The following is a 19,830-nucleotide window of genomic DNA, read 5'->3' as shown; positions in this document are numbered from 1 at the left end:
CTTTTTGATAACATTCTGATATTGCTTTTTCAGATCAAGACCAAAAGATTATTCATAATCAATAAGAGAGCTGAAAAAGAATTCTTGAGAGAAAAAGACAATGATCTCACAAACACTCAAATGAACAACCAGATTATTGTGTGAGATACATTGATAGAGATTGAAGACAAATGTAACACCCGGTTTTTCAAAGCGAGGGTATATTTTTTTTTAAAAGTAATTAAAAACGAACAAAGAAATAAATCAGGAAATGCTTTTGGATAAATAATTGAGTCATTATAATTTACGCAGCGGAAAAGTTTCTCCAATTATAAATCCAAAACATTTACATAACATCAAATGGTACATGGAACCCATCCAAAGATGATATCAAACTGATAATATTTGTATAAGTACAGTTTTCCAAACTAAAAATACTTCAAACCAAAAAGAAGGACCCCTAGTCCCTATACATCATCCTAATCTGATCATCCTACCAAAAAGCTATACACCCTGAGTAATCTCCACGCGCCCCGTGAGATCCTCCTAACGTAACTGCAGTCAAGCGTTCCCATCTCCATTCCTGTCCGTAGGGTACGAACCGGTAGGGCCGTCCTGACTCTCATCTGAGGGCAAAGCCCAGATTTCCACAATAGTTGTAAAGGGTCACCAACCAGAAAATAACAGTTAACACATAGCAATTAAGTTTTTGAATGCTCAAAACAACTTTTCAACTAAGCATGCACCTTAACAGGATTTTCAATATGCGAAAAGTTCATACAGTACATTGCCAATGAAAATGAAGGTAAAATGCAGTTCTCGATCTCCTAATTAACACATAATAAAACAAGACATGGATAGATTCATGAGCAATTAATCATACAACTAAAACTGAGGATTTTCACTGAGCCAATCGATTGGGCAATCGATTGGGGTGAAGATTTTTAATGAAAATAGAATCCTGGGCTGAATCAATCGATTTGGCAATCGATTGACAGGATAACGGAGCCCCTGACTTAATACCAATCGATTTCCAAATCGATTTCCTGAAGGTTTTTAGTGAAATTTTGAACTCTGGCTTGATTCAATCGATTGGGCAATCGATTGACAGGATAGCTGAGCCCCTGACTTAATGGCCAATCGATTGGGCAATCGATTTCGTAAGGGATTTTTCGAAAACTGATTACAAAATCGATTGGCTAATCGATTTTGTTCATTTGGCCAAGCCCCTGACTTCCATCCAATCGATTGGGAAATCGATTTCCCTGATCATTTTTCCAAAAATTCATGAATTAACCTAAGTCATTCCTAATCAAGTTCACAACTTAACACTTAGCAATTTCTACGCGATTACCACGGCAATTGGGATCTCGATAACCATCTTACTTACACACAATAATCAACACATAACACTTAGCATTTTCAACGCAATTAACACGATAAATCAAATTCAAATCACTCAATCATAAAACTCAATCAAACACGACTCGTGTGCCAAGCACCCTAATGCAATGCGTATATGCCAAAATGCATGGACTCGGAATTCCAAACCAAAACCCTCCTCGAAGGGCCGTAAATCATAATTGTACCGCCTATCGCAGGCCAAAGTACCAATTACCGAGGTGCCACCTATCACGGGTCAGCACGATTTACTAAAATGCGTAAATCATAAACGTACCACCTATCACGGGTCAGTACAGTTTACCGAGGTGTCACCTATCACGGGTCAACACGATTTACTAAAAGAAAAAGCGGGAATCGTAAACGTACCGCCTATCACAGACCAGTACTGTTTACCTAGGTGCCACCTATCACGGGTCAGCACAATTCACCAAAAATGTAAATCGTAAATGTACCACCTATCACGGGTCAGTACAGTTTACCAAGGTGTCACCTATCACGGGTCAACACGATTTACTAAATAGTAACTCGTAAACGTACCACCTATCACGGGTCAGTACAGTTTACCAAGGTGTCACCTATCACGGGTCAACACGAATTACTAAATAGTAAATCGTAAACGTACAACCTATCACGGGTCAGTACAGTTTACCAAGGTGTCACCTATCACGGGTCGACACAATTTACCAAATGAAATGCATGAGCATACACAGACTCCATTCACAACAATCGTTAAGCAAATGCAGATATTAAAAGATTCCCCATTTTTAATACCCATTTAACTTAAACGACTTTCAAACAACATTAATTAAATAAGTCATTAAGAGATTCCCCGTTCTTAATACCGATTTAACTTAATGATTTTCAAAACAAAACGTTAAGCAAACAGTCATATTAAGAGATTCCCCATTCTTAATATACTTTTGACTTAAACGATTTTCTCGCAAAACATTCAGTAAACGAGTCATTAAGAGATTCCCCATTCTTAATACTCATTTACCGAAACGATTTTCAAAAACGATAGTTAAGTAACCGAGACATTAAGAGATTCCCCATTCTCAACGCCCAGTTAACTTAAACATTTTCCTCAAATACACATTAAGTAAACCGAGGTATTAAAAGATTCCCCATTTTTAATACTCGTTTAACTCTAATGGTTTTCAAATTCCACAGAAACAAATTCAAACATACTTTCACATTCAAACCATAATTCACAACAACCACACCAATTAACAAACATCAAGTACGAACACACCAAATACAACGAACACAAATCACGCAACATAACACCCAGATACATCAAATTTCATTTACCACGAAACATTCATCACTATAAACAAAACCTAACTCTAAGGTTTTTACCCATAACGCACTAGTTTCGTTTTTCCCCAAATCGATACATTTAACCCTAACAAATTCCTTCCCACACAACTACAGATAAGTCCCTAATGCAAGCTAGAAGTTTGGAAGGAGCCCTTACCTCAACGTTAGCTTTAACGTGCGTTTCCGGTACCGCGAGTAATTCCGGTAAAATCTCCGCTCGCAACGCCGCTTCCAAATTAGTTCACTAGCACCGTAGCGTGGTGGTGAGCAACTTTCCCTTCTATCTCTTCGAGAAATGAGGTTTGGATCTAGAAGAAACGGAGGGGTTTGTGTTTGGATCTCAAAACCGTTTTTCTTCGTTTTCGAATCAAAGAGGAAGAGTGGAGTTGCGAAAACCTTGATCTAACTCTCACCCAACCTTGGGTCACTAGCTTTGAAGAAAAGGAAGCAACGAAAACGAAAAATGGAGAAGGATGGATTTTGGTTTCACGGTGGTCTGAGGAAGGAGATGGAAAATTGGAATTTCCTTCCTTTCTTTTTCTTTCCTTTGTTTTTCCTTTCTTCCTTTTTCCTTCCTTCCTTTATATACTATTTTCTTTTCCTTTTCCTTCCTCCTAGTTTTCCTTTCTTTTTCCCTCCAAACAAACATATATAAATGTAATAAATATAACTTAACAAATATATCAAAATCTAGATATTTATTAAATTACTGTTTCACCCGAAACGCCTTAAATTCTCCGTAAAGGATTTTCCGCAGTTAAATTCAATTTATTTATCGACGAGAAATTCTAATTGGCATCGAAATATCTTTTGATTATAAAACTCCAAAATATTATTAACTTTGGCTTAAAAAGCCTCTGAGCCAAAATCCAAAATACACCAAAAATACAAAAAAAGGTACTTTAAAATTATGGGTCTTACACCTAGTTTTATTAAATCCATCAAACTCCATTCATATTTTTTTCTTATAAATTGCTAAAAATTTTTTTTTAATATAATTGAATTATTTTTTATTGTTAATTTAAGACAATTCCATTTGATTTATAACTAATCAATCAATACTGTATATATAAATAAAATTTTATTCTAACATGTCGCTCTCACATTTATTCTAAAATTGAGTCAAAAACAACATTCATTCTAAAACAAACATATTTATTTATCAAACATCTCATTGATTTTGTATTTATTTATAATTTTTTATTCAATATAACTTAACAGTTTTCAAACATCTCTCTTTTTTTGTTGTTGTTAATTTCTAATTTTATTTTATATAATTTATTTCAATATATTTTAACTATTTTGTAATTTAAATTTGATATAAGTTCACTTGACGTGATAACCCTCGTACCCCAGAGTTTTTATTGGCATAATATCTAACAATAAATCATCTGATCAAGTTAGAAATTTTATCCAATAACTCCATATTTATATTCTTACCTTTATATTTTAATCAAAAATTCAATTTTACTCTTTTCTTAAAAAAAAAAAAATCAAACTTGAAGATTTATGGTTTTGAAAAAATTTTCAAAAAATTTCTGATTCATATATATGTTTCGAAAAACTTAAAAAAATTTCTAATACACTAAATACGAAAATTTAAAAACACATTTGTGTTTTTGAAAAATTTTATTTAAATGTTTTGAAACTCAAATTAAATTTATTATTGCACAAAAATAATTATTTTTTGAAACAAAGAAAAGAATAAAATAAATAATTTACATAAAATATGGAAGTAGAATTATAAATATAAAGTAATTGGTATAATTTCTTCTGAACTTCTTCTTATTTTATAATTTATTTATTTATTTTGTCTTGTGAGTACCTATATGGCCGTAGCTTTTTTTTTTTGGTACAATGTAACTTTTTCTTTTTGGCATCCAATAATTGTCTTTTATTTATTTGAACTCAAATTATTTTATTTTAATTTTTATTTATAAAATTACAGTTTTAAATTTAATTCACTGTAATTTTTGTCAAATTTAATAGATAATTCATTTTTAAATGATAAAATAATAGTAAAAAGTCATTTATGTCATCTGTCGTAACTTAATTTATTCATTTTATATTTTTTTATATTCTACTCTTAAAATGGTAATATTCAAATATCTTTTTTGTTATATTTTCTTGTCAATATTTAAATTTATATATTTTAAATTTATTTTATTGTAATATTACTAATGACTATTTTATAATTGTCTCATATTGGATTGAACTATGTTCCATAAACTGAGGAATGAAATTTTGTTATTAATAACAATGACATTAATAATAATTTTATAACTGTTGCAAAGAAAAACTATTTTCTAATTGTCTTATATGGAATTGAACTATTTTTTGATCCCTCTGTTATTAATTATTGAGATTTTTTGTCCCTCACTATTTTTGATAACGTGACACTCTCATTAATTTATTCTTGTTATTAATTTTCTTTATATATTAAAAATAAATTTATTTTATTTATATATTTTCAAATATATCAAATTTAAATTATTTTTATTTAAATAATTAATTTATCTTATTTATATTTTTTAAGTAACTAATTTTATTAAAATATTTATATAAAATTTTATTAATTTTTGTTTATATATTTTCATATTATATTTCATATTTAAATTTATAACATTTTTAATATTATTTAATATTTATTTATTTATATTTTACAAATATATTAATTTCATTTATAAAATAAAATATCAAATATATAAATATTTATATCATTCAAAAGTAATTTAAAACATTAAAATATTTAACTTTTAATATTTTATTATTTATTTTATTTTTAATATAAAACTTATATTAAATATTCAATTATAAAATAAATAAAATTTTAAATATTTATTTAAATAAAGTTTTAAATATAAAATAAATAAAATTTTAAATATTTATTTAAATATTTTAAAGTTTTAAATTATTGTGGGATAAAACAAATTTTGATTCAAATATACAAATAAGATAATTAAAATAACTAAATAAGAAATATTATAGTAAGATATTTAAAATAAGTTTTAACTATTTTATATATATTTTTTAACATTTTAAATTATTAAAACATGTTAAATAAGATAAATCCATTTTTTAAAAAATTGATTTAAATTTTAAAATATTTTATATATATATATATATATATATATATATGTATAAACAAAATGAAATTGATTTTATTTTTAATATTTTAATATTTTAATATATTAGTAAAATTAATAACAAAAATAAGTTAATGACAATACTACATGATCAAAAATCGTAGAGGACCAAAAAAAGTTCAAGCAAAAAATTAAATTTAAAAATAAGATAATAAAAAATTAATTTTATGCAAAATAGTAGAACCAAAATTACATATAAATTAAAAATAAATAATTTTTTTATATATTTAACTCGAACAACATCGAAACAATTAACTAGTTTAGTAAAACATATTATTTTATTATATGTATAAACAAAATGAAATTGATTTTATTTTTAATATTTTAATATATAAGTAAAATTAATAACAAAAATAAGTTAATGACAATACTACATGATCAAAAATCGTAGAGGACCAAAAAAAGTTCAAGCAAAAAATTAAATTTAAAAATAAGATAATAAAAAATTAATTTTATGCAAAATAGTAGAACCAAAATTACATATAAATTAAAAATAAATAATTTTTTTTTATATGTTTAACTCGAACATCATCAAAACAATTAATTAGTTTAGTAAAACATATTATTTAAAAAAAATGGAAAAGAGAAAATTATGAATAATAATAATGGTAGTAATAACAATTATAATGTCAAAGTAATACACAAGAGATAATTTAATTTATATATATATATATATATATATATATATATATAATATCAAATTATGGTGATGTAGTATTATACAAATATCACATTATTTAATAATGGGGTTTCAAGTTATATGTTTTTCCTACGACACAATTTTTTTTATCAAATTGATCATAATCAGCTTTCATCACCTTCATTGTAAAATAAAATAAAAAATTCAAAAAAATTATAATTAAAAAATAAAACTAATATGAAATAAAAATTCAAAAATCAAAATATAAATTTCAACCTAAAATAACAGATTTACGATGAAAGATGATAAAAAAAAATAAAAGACTAAAACTCACAAGAATTAAGAATATCGATAACTTTTGTCATGAATAACATTCATCGAAAAAATAAAAAACATAAATGATGAATTTATAAATTAGTTGAATTTAAAGAACTGTAAAAAGGTCATTTTTATAAACAAATAATAATTCAAAGATTGAGGTTACAAACAAGATGTAATTTAATACTTCAAAATTTAAAGGCAAACTAACTAAAATTTAAGGAATAAAAATATATTTTACATCGACGTGTTTGATAATATGTGTTGGTGGCACATGTCCCTTATCCTCTATCAGTAGCAAAAGAAATGAATGAAATAATTAGTGACAATTGAACCTCAATATCAATGGCTTCCATAGCTTCATTTTCATCGCTTTCCACATGGCTTCTTCTCCATTCATCCACAGCTCCATTGGATGGAAGAAGGAAAACAATCACACCGAATTTTGTGAGGATGCCCACTCGCTCCTGTCTCGATGATACTTCTTCTCTCCTCCGAGCTGCTCAATACACTGTATCAACTTTCCATTCATCATAATTGCTTTTGTTTCCTACTTTCAAAATTTTGTTCCTTTCTTCTTCTGCATCACTTTCTGACATTTCATACCAATTCAACAACTTCAATGCTTATTTTTATTGAGATTTTTTGCAATATTTGTCAAAATGTGTTTTTGTAATGTTTTTCAACACCCTTTATTTTTGGAAGATTAATGATTTTGTAGATATATGTTGTTGTTTGGCAGGTGGATACATACGTGAAAAGTGGCATGATTGTAGGATTGGGATCTGGTCATGCTTCTGATATGGCCATTCAGCATTTGGGTCTTCAGCTTCGTCGTGGTAATTTGAAGGACGTTGTAGGGATTCCCATGTGAGCTTTTTCTCCTTATCATTTACCATGCCCTAAATTGTCCTTGTTTCCACATTTTGAGTGCTTTTTTAATGAATGCAATGCAAGAGCAAGTCTATTAAATCACTTGATTTAAGTTCCACCAAAAATCACTTGACATTGATGCATTGGTTTATGCAGGTCTGTTGCAAGTGCAAGTGAAGCAGCAAAGGCTGGGATTCCATTGGATACCTACCAAGGCAGTTCTCAAGTGTGCACAAAATAATCATATCTAGATTTTCCTTTAATGTTGAGTGTTTCTTGTTTTGGAAGCTTGCCATTGTGCCGTGTATGCAATCCTTGGTGAAAATTTTTCTAATGAGAAGAAATCTCTCACATAAATGTGTAACTATGAAAGAATGTTTTGATACAATTAAATTAAAAAGTAAAAGAAGTTGATTAATGCTGGGAGGATATCTTGATGTGTAAAGTTAGGTGTATTTTTTAATTTTGTTTTCTATGGAACTGAAATTTCAGTGTAGATTCATTTGCAATTGCTCTGTTGTAGATTGATTTTGCATTTAATGATGCTGATGCTATTGAAGAAGGGACATTTGTTGCTATCATTGGGCGCCGGAAATTGCTAAGTGAGGAATCCATAATCCAGGAGAAGGTCAATTGCTATTCCTTTCTCTTCTGAATTTATTTCTGAAAATAATCAACGTTTCATGTTTGAATGATTGATCTCCCTTCTTTTCTCCTTTTGTTTGCAGTCCATACTGAATGCTGCTGATAAACTAGTGTTCATTATCGAAGAAAACCAGTACAAAGGTGGTCTGGAAGGTTCTATTCCAGTTTTAATTCAGTCTGTAAGCAGCTATGCTAATTTTTGGCTTATTGATTATCTGTTGTGTATATTTGTCTTTAATACCAAAATTTTATTTGTAGCTCAATTGGTTGGCAACTGCTGAAGAGATTGATGATATGTTTCTTGGCGATGCCGAGGTTTGCACGTTCGCTCCTTTTCTGTGCTTTTCTTCATGTTTATAATAAGAAAATGTTAGATCTGTTTGATTGCTTTTACACTAACATTCAATGGGAGCCCTCCATTTTACCATGCCATACTACTAGTTCAAAAATGCAGTTGTAAAAGTGGTGTGATGTGACAAAGTATTGGGATTTTCATTAGACGTCAGTGTAACACTAGTTTACATTACACAACAATGCATATTTCATTTTCTCTTCGTAAAATAAGGTATGGAGAAGACCAGGTATTGGGCAAGCAGGTCCACTAGGAGGTGACTTCCCACTAGTCACAAGAGAAGGACATAATGTTCTTGATGTTATCTTCACATCTCCAATAGCAAGCCTTGGTAAATTCTTCCTGCAATTGTCATGCATATTTTAGTTCCAAGCCTCGGTATTATGCCGATCAATCCCATTGACTTTGTGTTACTTGCAGCTGAAGTAGCGAAAATCTTCGATAAAGTTGATGGTGTTGTGGATCATGGTGTCATATCTAAAATCCCGTTAGTTTTCTCTCTCAACTTTTATTGTATGCTCTTTATATAACTGGTTGTCTGGTTCACAGTTACACTCATTAGTCTGACAATATCAACCTATCTTATTTACTTACATTATTATGTGATGCAGATGCACAGTGGTAATTGCTTCTCCGAATGGATTGAACATTTTGGACAAATTGACTGCAGATATAGTGAGTTAGGCACTTAAGCTTCATTTCTTATAGCTCTGCTTTGCGGATGAATGTAAATGAGTTTGTCCTTCTTTTTCCCTCATTTTTCTTTTTCTTTTTCTGTTATGTGCTTCAAGGCCAAATATTTGCTATTGTAGCTATATTTATTTATTTAGGGATTAAGGCTAAGAAAATGAGAAAATATGACTGGATCAACTATCACATGGGATGAGTGTATAATATTAATATGTATATGTATCTGTACATTCATTGATTATTTTTTTAGCAAGTCTTTTATGTGGACCAATAAACATACTAGTAGATATGTTGTACTACTATTCTTGTACGTAGGAACTCTGTTATAAAGAGAACCGGTACAAGGGAGAGATACTTACAACCCTTGCTTTAGCCCTCACCATAGTGTCTTTGCTTTAGGTCTAACCAAAAAACAATTTTTTTTAAAATTTTTATACGCTGATTAGGTCCAATAATATATTATAGCAACTCCTTAGACGTCTAACAGCTATACACAGAAACAAAAATCCTTTAGAAAAAGTTAATTTTTAATTTTTGGCATCGTCATTATTTAAATTGATATTTGTGTTGATTATAGTAAATTAAAATCATAAAATGATGCAACTATTTGTGATGAGTATAGTGTATAGTTGGAAACATCTTTTGATACTAAAGGCATTATTTTTCACTAAAAAAACATCTTTTGATGTTAAAGTCATTGATTTTCACTAGATCAATTACTTTGAATGCATATATTTTTTATTTTCCATTTAATATCGAGAAATTAAAATCATTGAATATCCTTTGTTACTTTGTATGCATATACTTTGTTACACCAGTTCTTTACAATTCAAGGAATTATCAAAGCTAACTTGTCAACTACTAAATTCCACCTTTTATTTACATTTATACCACCTTCAAATTTTCGAGCATGTATTACCACTTTTCTTCACTTAACTACAATTTACTGTTCAGATATTACATTCATCTTCATATAACCATATAGTTTCATAACATCACTTTCCTCTTCTTCCATAATATAATTATCTTCTATAATTTTTCATTGGCTCTGTTTCCCTCTAATTAAATATTTATTTCACTTTTATGTTGGTTACGTCCTTATATATATATTTTCATTGGCTCACTATTCCCCTCCAATTAAATATTTGTTTAAGTTATATATATATATATATATATATATGACAATTTGTTTTGCCACATGCAACCTCTTTATGTAACCGAAACCTTTGCAACAATTGAGCAATGAAATCATAAGGTTAATAGTGTATATATACTATGTAACTTCTTTTGTGATAGGGTTTTGAATCTATGAACAAAGCACGTACGTACTAACAACTAATATTTGTCTATATAAATGTTATAGTCATAGACTATCGAAATCTAATTTTGTCAACATACGTATTTAATAAATCATACACGAATATTACAAAATATAATATGATGACAAATTCTAAATACTATTCTTTCACTTCAACTTAATTATATTGTGGTTGCTCATAAAAAACAAAAAAGACACTGGTTTAGTCATTTTCCTCTAACCAATTATCACGTAATGCGTCTTTGTGTACACTAGGGGAAAAAAAACTAAACAGTCTTTGCTATGATGTGTTCCAAACTAATCTTGAACTCCTTCAAATGATTCTCCAGAACATCTATTTCATTGTTATGTTGATCCTCATCAAGCAAATTTGTAGCTACTGCTATTTCAGATTCTATCTTGTTGATCTCTTTTGAGGAAAGCTTTAAATTAATATCCTTCTTCTTTAAAGCATTACTCATTCTGTAAATGTAATTGTCCAATGCATTGACTGCTTCAGCTTTCTTTAGAAATTCCTTGTCTTCAATGTGGAAATTCTCAGCCTCTTTAATCAAATGTTTAATTTCTTCGGGAGACAACCTTAATTCCTCTGTAATTGGTTATTGTAATTTCATGCGAAATTCCAGATGCATAATTCATAGCAGAATATGACTTGAAAAACAAAAGGAACCAAGCAAATTGTTTTCACTGGCTCTGGTTCTCTCACCCTCATAAACTTCAATAAAAGAAGTAGATTGATTATCATTAACTGTAACATATTCATTTGTCTTTTTGACAGGAATGCAAGTGTTCCTAGGAATCACCACATCCATGATATCTCCTAATACTGACCTACCAAGAGACAAAGGTGTAACATCCTGCAACACCAGCTTTGGAATATTGTTAAAGCCTTCACTCAACAATGCAGCCTGAACAGCTGCCCCATAAGCCACAGCCTCATCAGGATTAATGCTCTCGCACAACTCCTTCCCTGCAAAAAACTCTTGTAATAGCTGCTGCACTTTGGGAATCCTAGAAGAGCCACCAACAAGGACAACATCATCTACACTACTCTTGTCCATCTTAGCATCACTAAGACAACTCTCAACGGTCGTCACACACTCAAAGATTGAAAGCCAACTTTTCTGATACCAAATATATATTGTAAAGGACTAGTGTTGGATCAGTATTGCTTTAAAATATTCATTTTAAACCTCTGCGACATTTTCTTTTCCTCACAAAGAAACCTTAGTATTTTCATTACTATCAATAGAACATAACAATGAACAACATTCATTCAAGAACATGATATGTTTGTCCCGTAAAAGTAGTTCGAATTAAAGAATATTGAAAAAGTTTTCAAATTTGATTCCAAAAAAATAACATAATCTAACCATTACAAATATTTTGTATATATATAAAAAAAAAAAAAAAACTATAGTTTGTACAACTTTCTATATTAACTTCAATTGCTTGAATACTAGCATAATATAAATTTAAATACACAATCAATGTAAATATTTTTAATATTATCAATAAATACTTTGATATTTCATTAAAAAAATACATATAATAAAATTATTTAAAATATTTAATTTTATCAATTAAAAAAGTGATTAGTTAATTCAAAATTATAAATTAAAATATATAATTTAACAATACAAAATATATTTGTATAATAAAATAAACCAAGGTTAATTAATTAGATTGATTCTTAAATTACAATCTGAACAATAAAGATAGTTCAAATCCATATTAAATTAAAGTGGATTATAAAGAATAAATTTTAAAGAGATGACATAAACTATAAACTGTGAGGATTCTCTTCGATAAATTTAAATTGGATAATAACATACTTTGAGGTCATTCTTGTCACAAAATTTTCCTCAATGAGTCTTAATTTTGTCCTCTTATGGAGATCATTTTTAATTATTTATTTGGCAATAAATATTTATCTTGCATATTATTTTTATAATAAATTTAAATTACAATATTATAATTATTCTCATTTTTATTTAGAATATATAAAAAAGAAAATTTTAATAACAAATATTTATCTAATGTATGAATTGTACATTCTAACTGCTTCTTTAAGTTTTTTTTTTTAAAAAAAACAGCGTAAAAATTTTATAATTAATAATTTATTTTTATGTTGACGGTATTTAAAAACATCAATTTTAATTAATTATTTCATGACAATTATAATATGATACCTATAATTTATATCTTGGTAATGAATAATAAGAAGGTTCATATTTGATTATAGTAATAGTAATGCAATATGGCACCAACAAAGCAAATGAATCATTATTGTTCTTATAAACATTTTTATATTTTTATATTTATAATTAGTATATTGTAATTATTATTAAATTCAATTATTTGATGAGAGCATGCGCTCTATAATGTATTAACACAATTGTGCAATTGTGTCAACAGGCACCATCTTCTTATATAGTACTACCTTATCTCTTTTTCGGGTGATTTCTGATTATCTACTTTTAAATTTTTAAAAACTAAAATCAATTTTATTATTGAGTTTTCAATTTTAGGTGTTAATTTGTGAGGTTTGAATTTCAATTCTTAATTAAGTTTCAATTTTTATATTATTTGAATTGAATGACTCTGTTTAAATTGACTCTTAAAAATTTATCAAATATAAAAAATGTTAATACATAAAAAAAATAAAAAAAAAAAAATTATTGCAGTTTTAATTTTCATATTTTAAAAGTTGATAATTTTGATCTCTTTATCAGCTTTTTGAACTAAAAAAAATAATGATTTGACATATTTTAAATGATGTGGCATACGATTTTATTACATAAAACTATCTATATTCGTTAATTATTCATATTTCATTATTAAAATACAAATATGAAAATTTTTGAAGTTGAAAGTTAAGTTTTTAGATGGATTTGTTGTGTTTTTATAAGTGTTAATCATTATACATTATTGTATCATATGTCATGTTATTTAAAACATATTATATCACAACTTTTTAGTTAAAATACAAGAATGAGATATCAAAACTGCCAAATTTTAAAATATGATGACCGATTTAGTGATTTGGTAAAAACAGAAGAACTAAAACTGCAATTAAGCTTAAATTTTAATTACCATGAAATAATTCAAATAGTATAAAATTACATTTTATTTAATTTTAATAATATTGATTGAAAGTGGTAATTGTGGAAGATGACTATCATAGTAGTGATAGATCGTGGAACGCGACTACATCGATCAAAAGAGCTAAGTGATAGTTGGAGGTAGTGATTAGAGCATGATCAATGATGACTGTAATCGTGAACAGTGGTGAAAGATGATGGTTGGTCGGCGGTGGCAGAATGTTGGTGGTTAGTAGTGGTGGTGGTCGTTGATGATGGAAGATGGTGTTGGTTGTTGTCATAAGTGGGTGGTCATTGGTGTTGGTGATGGTTGAAGGTGAGTGGTCGGTGATGGGAGATGGTGATAATAGTGGTCGAAAACAGTGGTGACGATTGCTAGATGTGAGTGGCTCATGGTGGTCAAAGAAATGATGAAGGTGATCAATGGTGATGGCAGTGGTTGGTTGTCGTGGCGATAGTCAGAGATGGTGGTGGCGATTGTTATATAGGTGAGTGGCTAGTGGTGTTGGTGATGATGGAGATGGTTCGTGGTGGTGGCGATGTTTGGAGGTGGGTAGTCAATAGTGGTGGTGGTGGTGGTTGGAGACGGTGGTGGTGGTTGAGGTAGTGATCGATGATGTTGGAGGTAGTGATCAGTGGGTAGTGGTCGATGCTTATTGAAATGGTTCATATGTTCGTTGATGGCGACATGTTAGTTTTAAAATAAAAACAAAAATTATAAAACTTATTTTAGTTTCATGGAATAACTATTTTGAAATTAAGTTAAAAAAATCAACTAAATCTTATTTCACTTGAACAAATTTTGATTTTAAAATTGATTCTCATAATAAAATAGTAGAAACTCAAGATAACATTGAAGAGGCCTTTGGTTTTTTATTAGCCATATTGAGATTATTTATTTTTTCTATAGTACTCTTAACTATTTATTATCTCAATTTATTTAATTATTTTTCCATAATAAATAGTTAGAGACAATTTTGATAATATAATAATTAATACTACTTTCAATTTGAAAGAAATAAGCATGGGTTTTGTTTAAATAACCTATGTTTTTAATTATATTTTTAACATATTTAACGTTCATTTCGACCAATTTAATTATTTATTCATTTAATAGAAACAAATTTCTGCATTGTAATTGTCGAATCTACATTTTTCATTAAAAAAATAAAATTGAACACTCTATTTTTAAACGATTTACTTGCTCACCGTGAACATGTCATTTTAGACATAATTTTTGTGTGGGATAATGTTCACTTAACATATGTTAAACATAAATCTTATTAGTAAAAAAGATATAATAACATGTTTAGCTTTTAAAAATTAAATTGTATACCGCACATTTTGATTCTTATCTCACATTTTTTGAAAAAAATTATTTTATTTTTATTGAAATTTTTTAAATATATTTTTATCTCAAACAAATATGAAATTTTTAATATAAAAAATTGTTTTATAAAAATCTAATTTAGAAATTAACATATCAGACATTTAAAAAACTAAATTTTTGGTATGAAAAAAAATTTGAGAAATTTTTTTGTATATAAAAAATTTTGTTAAATGAAATTTCTAGTATGTAAAAAAATTTTAAATTTTTTTTTCATACTAATAAATTTAAAAACTTGAATTTCATATTAGAGATTTTAAAAACAAAATTTTCAGTATGTAAAAAAAATTTAAAAAAAAAATCACATACTGAAAGTTTCATAAACTCAATTTTTTGGTATATAAAAAAATTGAGAAAAAGTTTTGCATAATTAGAAATTTCAAGTAAAAAAGAAATTGATTTTGTTTTAAAAAATTGTATTTTCTACAAGTATCTTTTGGAAGTTAATAAAAAATATGGTAAAATGTAGGGCAGAAGCGGAAAATTTTACTCTACCTCCGTATTTATACTTATGTCCCTACGATATTTTAAAAGTGTTAACTTTACTCTTGAATTTTTTTTTTATTTTACAAATTTAATTTTTTTTACCATCAAAGATTTCTAAAACAATAAATTCAAGTTTTTTTTATATGCAAAAGTTTTCTGCAAAACTTAATCTATGTTCTTTGATATTGTATCTATCGAAAAACTTTTTTGGTAATATATATATATATTTTAAACTTTTAAAAAATTTAAAGGTTTCGAATTTTTTAGAATAAGTTGTGTATTAAAAAATTTGTGAAAAATTTTTTTTCAGTAAAAAAAAATTTAACACTTTTGTGTACCGAAAAATTAAAATGTTATTGTGAATCAAAATAATTTTTTTAAATATTTATATAAAATTAAAATACCATCTTATAATATTTATAGAAGTAAGAGTATAATATAAAGGATACATGGTAAAATATTCTTACAAGTGAGATATAAAATCCAGTTTTTCTTAGTATAGATATGTTTAGTTTTCGTGGATTAGCTTAAGATTTTTAAGGCCCAAGTTTAAATACTTGCAAACCGACCCAAAATAAGCCCACAAATAAAGACAATAAACTCTTAACATATATTTTGGGTGTTTCTTCTCCATTTCTGTGTGCGCTTAAATATATATTTAAATTGGTGAATGTAAACATTATAACACAGAATTAATTCAAACAACATTTGTGATTTTTTAAAAGATTTTGAAGAGAAAATAAATTTTCATGTATGGTTTTTCTCAGAGTACCCATATATCACAAGTCAGTTATCTAGTTGCTCCACTGAAAGTCCGAAACAATTAGATAGCAATTTATTTATAAAAAGTAAATATAAAAAAAAATAAAAAAAACAATTACGTGGCGGTTTTAATAAAAAAGCAATTAGGTAGTAGCAGATCTAGTTATTTATGAAATAAGTGGTAGTAAGTTACTAGTAGATCTAGTCTATTTTATAAAATATGTCCATGTAATTAATCATACAAAGACAGATAGCTTTTAAGATTAAATTGATAACAAATATAAAATTGATTAAATTGATAACAAATATAAAATTAATTTGGTGATCAGTGTTTTTAACAATTAACATATTAACTAATATCGGTTGTTTCAAATTTAAAATTGCTACAATTCATTTTGTTTTCATGACTAAATAGGTATCTATTTTAAGAACAAAAAAAATATAGGTACCTATTTTATTTTCGCAAAAGCAAACGAGAAGATTTTATTATTGCTAAATAGGTATATGTTTTTTTTCTCAAAAACAAATTCGGATATTTATTCTGATAAAGTGTGTTTATTTTAAACATTTCTAATAAATTTTGTTTAATTGTTTATTTGAATTTAAATGATAATAAATTTGAATAACAAATTTGAGAAAATTCAAATTTTGATAACATCAATTACTAATCCAATTTTATTTACCTTATAATCAAATTCTAAATTAATAAAGTTTCATTTTCTTAAGAATTATAGTGTAAAAAAGGTTTTATTGTTTTTTGATGTGTTTCATCCGTAGAAAATAAAGCGTGAATTAAGGGCGTATAAAACACGTTTCGTTTCGCGAACCTCTCTTGTCTCTTAAAAAATAAGAAATGTCTAAATCGGTCTTAAAAAAAAATAAGGACAAGGTAGAAAAATGACATAGTTCAAGTTAACTCCTCGTGTTATATGTCACGTCCCAAATTAATTTAAAGATAAATGATTATTTTTTGCTATTAGTTTAAGTTATGATTATTTTAAATTATTAAAAATTATTATTTAACGTCTCGCCTTGGGACCAATCGATTTAATTTTTATTTCGTCATGTATTTAATAAACTTACGATTCACCTACGATTCATTGAATTTATCGAGATTAAGAATCGAGTTGAAGTTTAAATTTAATTCGATTAAATATTTGTTTTTTTTGATGTACTATAAAAGATCTTAATATTTGTTTTTTTTAAGTGTATTATAAAGAATAGATAATAAGAAATTGAGACAGCAAATATATTGACTGCTTGAGACAGTCAATTATTTTTTGACGAAATAGAGATAGTAAATTATTAAATAAAATTCTTTTATAATTAAGATCTTAAGAATAAGGCTTATCATTGTTTTTATTCTCAGATTTTGGTAATTAAGAAATTACATTATGTACTAAATAACTTCAATGAATTGGTCAATTTAATAAAAATATTTTTTCTATTAATTGATAACAACGATTTTGTTTAGAATCAAATCAATAAGCATTTGAATCAAAATTAAAATTAAATGCATGCTTGAAACAGTTTTGTATTTTAGTTTTTTAAATTTGATTTATAAGTTTGGTTGAAAAAACTGTTTTAAGGAATAGAACAGAGGGAAAAATTGTTTGAGATACTTGTTTCACAAACCAGTTTTAGATATGAGAAAAAAAGAAAATCTATTTAGTAATTAAATTTTTTAAAATAGTTTTTGAGTAGAGAATTAAAAAAACTATTTGATAATCCAATTTTCAAAATTGGTTTTTCTTATATTAAATAATAAATAATAAAAGTAAAAAGATATAAAAAAAATCATCTAATAACATTTAAATACAAGTAAAAGATTTTAGTATAATTAATACATAAATTTTTATTAAACGATTTTAATAAACATTTTGTAGTACTCAATTTTGTCTAAATAATTAAAAAAATAAGTCATAATATTTTTAATTATTTTGTAATTTTTGAAACCGTTTTTATTTCTTTAAAAAGAACATCAAAATTAGAGATTCGTTGATCTAGCAAATAAATTGGATCCACATTCTCGTGATGCTTTAATAACAAAGTTTCAAATGTACATTCAAAAAAAAAAAAATAACAACAAATTAAAAAATATATAATTTTATTTGACATATATCCCTATTTGAATTAGAGTCTTTTTTTTTATCTTATCTCACATAGATCAATGGAAAATAATAGAATAAAATACTCCTTACTTACACATATGTAATTTAAATTTATTTTTAATTATTTGAACAAAATTAAAATAAATTGATAAATTTACACCATCACGTATTCAAGATGGCTTTTATATCTGCAACATTCTTTATATAAAAACAACAACAAATCCTTGTATTTTATCTTAAATTTATCCTTGTATTTTATCTTAAACAACAACAAATTTACACCATCACGTATCCTGCTTATCATTGTTTTTATTCTTAGATTTTTGTAATTATTTTTAGCCACCATTTTCACCTTCCATTACTATGCTTAATTTGGTCTTATATTATTTACGGTAAAAAAATTTAATTTTAATTAATTAATTTATTTATTATTTTGCTCTATCTTTCTCCTATTTATTTGAGCCAAGGGGTGCTACTCCATTTCACACAATACCAATGTTTATTGCTTATGTTTCTTGTATTATGATTTTAATGGAATGTTGGTGGCAATTGTGCTAGTTGAGAAGAAAGTGTATAAAGATAGAAAAAGGTGAGAGTTTAATCCTTGAATTCCTTTCATGCAATTCATCTTTTAAGGTGAGAGCTTAATTTTCCTTTCATTTGAATTGTTATGCTTGCAATGTCTTCTCTCATGTTTTACATATTTTAGACATGATGATTTAAACTTAAATTGATTCTTGTTGCTACCAAACATTAAGCAAACCTAATATAAATTCTAGTTGTTCTTTACAATTGGTAATGAGATAGTTGGAGACATTAACTTGTTGAAAAATCTTAAAACCAAAAATGCAATCCCCATATAATATCACCAAAAATCTTCGAACATTTATTCTCATACAAGCTCTTGTTTTATATAAGATTGTATTTATGCAAAAAATGCAACTTCCCCCATCCAAGTAAATTCCACACTTTCGAACCATTTTGGTAAACTAGTGCTCACATTATATCATTGTAATGAAATATCCAGTTTTGTGCATCAGTTCATCAACATCAAACCGTTGCTTCTGTGAGTCCTTCATTCTCATTTCAGATTTGGAATCGCTTCCAACGCAACACGACAGAAGAGCCACCAACAAGGACAACATCATCTACACTACTCTTGTCCATCTTAGCATCACTAAGACAACTCTCAACGGTCGTCACACACTCAAAAAGGTCCATATTCATTTCTTCAAACTTGGCCCTATTGATGGATGAAGAAAAGTCTACCTCAATAGTGGCAACAACAAGGAAAG

The 19,830-nt window shown here is 27.1% G+C and overlaps 1 protein-coding gene and 1 pseudogene across 1 annotated transcript; one reads left to right on the top strand and one right to left on the bottom strand.

Moving 5' to 3' along the window:
* The first annotated feature begins 7,057 nt into the window (after nucleotides 1-7,057).
* LOC101515148 (probable ribose-5-phosphate isomerase 4, chloroplastic) lies at nucleotides 7,058-11,886 on the top strand. The gene is made up of 10 exons (XM_004486455.4): nucleotides 7,058-7,320; nucleotides 7,550-7,677; nucleotides 7,837-7,906; nucleotides 8,204-8,308; nucleotides 8,409-8,504; nucleotides 8,584-8,640; nucleotides 8,891-9,008; nucleotides 9,098-9,164; nucleotides 9,289-9,352; nucleotides 11,464-11,886. The coding sequence occupies exons 1-10, from the start codon at nucleotides 7,153-7,155 to the stop codon at nucleotides 11,479-11,481; spliced, it is 891 nt and encodes a 296-aa protein (XP_004486512.2). The 5' UTR covers nucleotides 7,058-7,152; the 3' UTR covers nucleotides 11,482-11,886.
* A 7,735-nt stretch (nucleotides 11,887-19,621) lies between these two features.
* The window catches only part of LOC101514822 (heat shock cognate 70 kDa protein-like), a 1,482-nt pseudogene continuing 1,273 nt past the window's right edge, over nucleotides 19,622-19,830 (bottom strand).

Source organism: Cicer arietinum, chromosome 1 (genome assembly GCF_000331145.2).
Source record: "Cicer arietinum cultivar CDC Frontier isolate Library 1 chromosome 1, Cicar.CDCFrontier_v2.0, whole genome shotgun sequence".
In the NCBI taxonomy this organism is placed as follows: Eukaryota; Viridiplantae; Streptophyta; class Magnoliopsida; order Fabales; family Fabaceae; genus Cicer; species Cicer arietinum.
This window is presented reverse-complemented; position numbering and strand designations above follow the sequence as displayed.

Excerpts from the sequence above, each read along its gene's own strand:
- LOC101515148 (XM_004486455.4), top strand. The coding sequence starts at position 7,153 with ATGGCTTCCATAGCTTCATTTTCATCGCTTTCCACATGGCTTCTTCTC. Across the intron at positions 7,678-7,836 it reads GACGTTGTAGGGATTCCCAT|GTCTGTTGCAAGTGCAAGTG; the intron begins GTGAGCTTTTTC and ends TGGTTTATGCAG. Across the intron at positions 8,641-8,890 it reads TGTTTCTTGGCGATGCCGAG|GTATGGAGAAGACCAGGTAT; the intron begins GTTTGCACGTTC and ends TCGTAAAATAAG.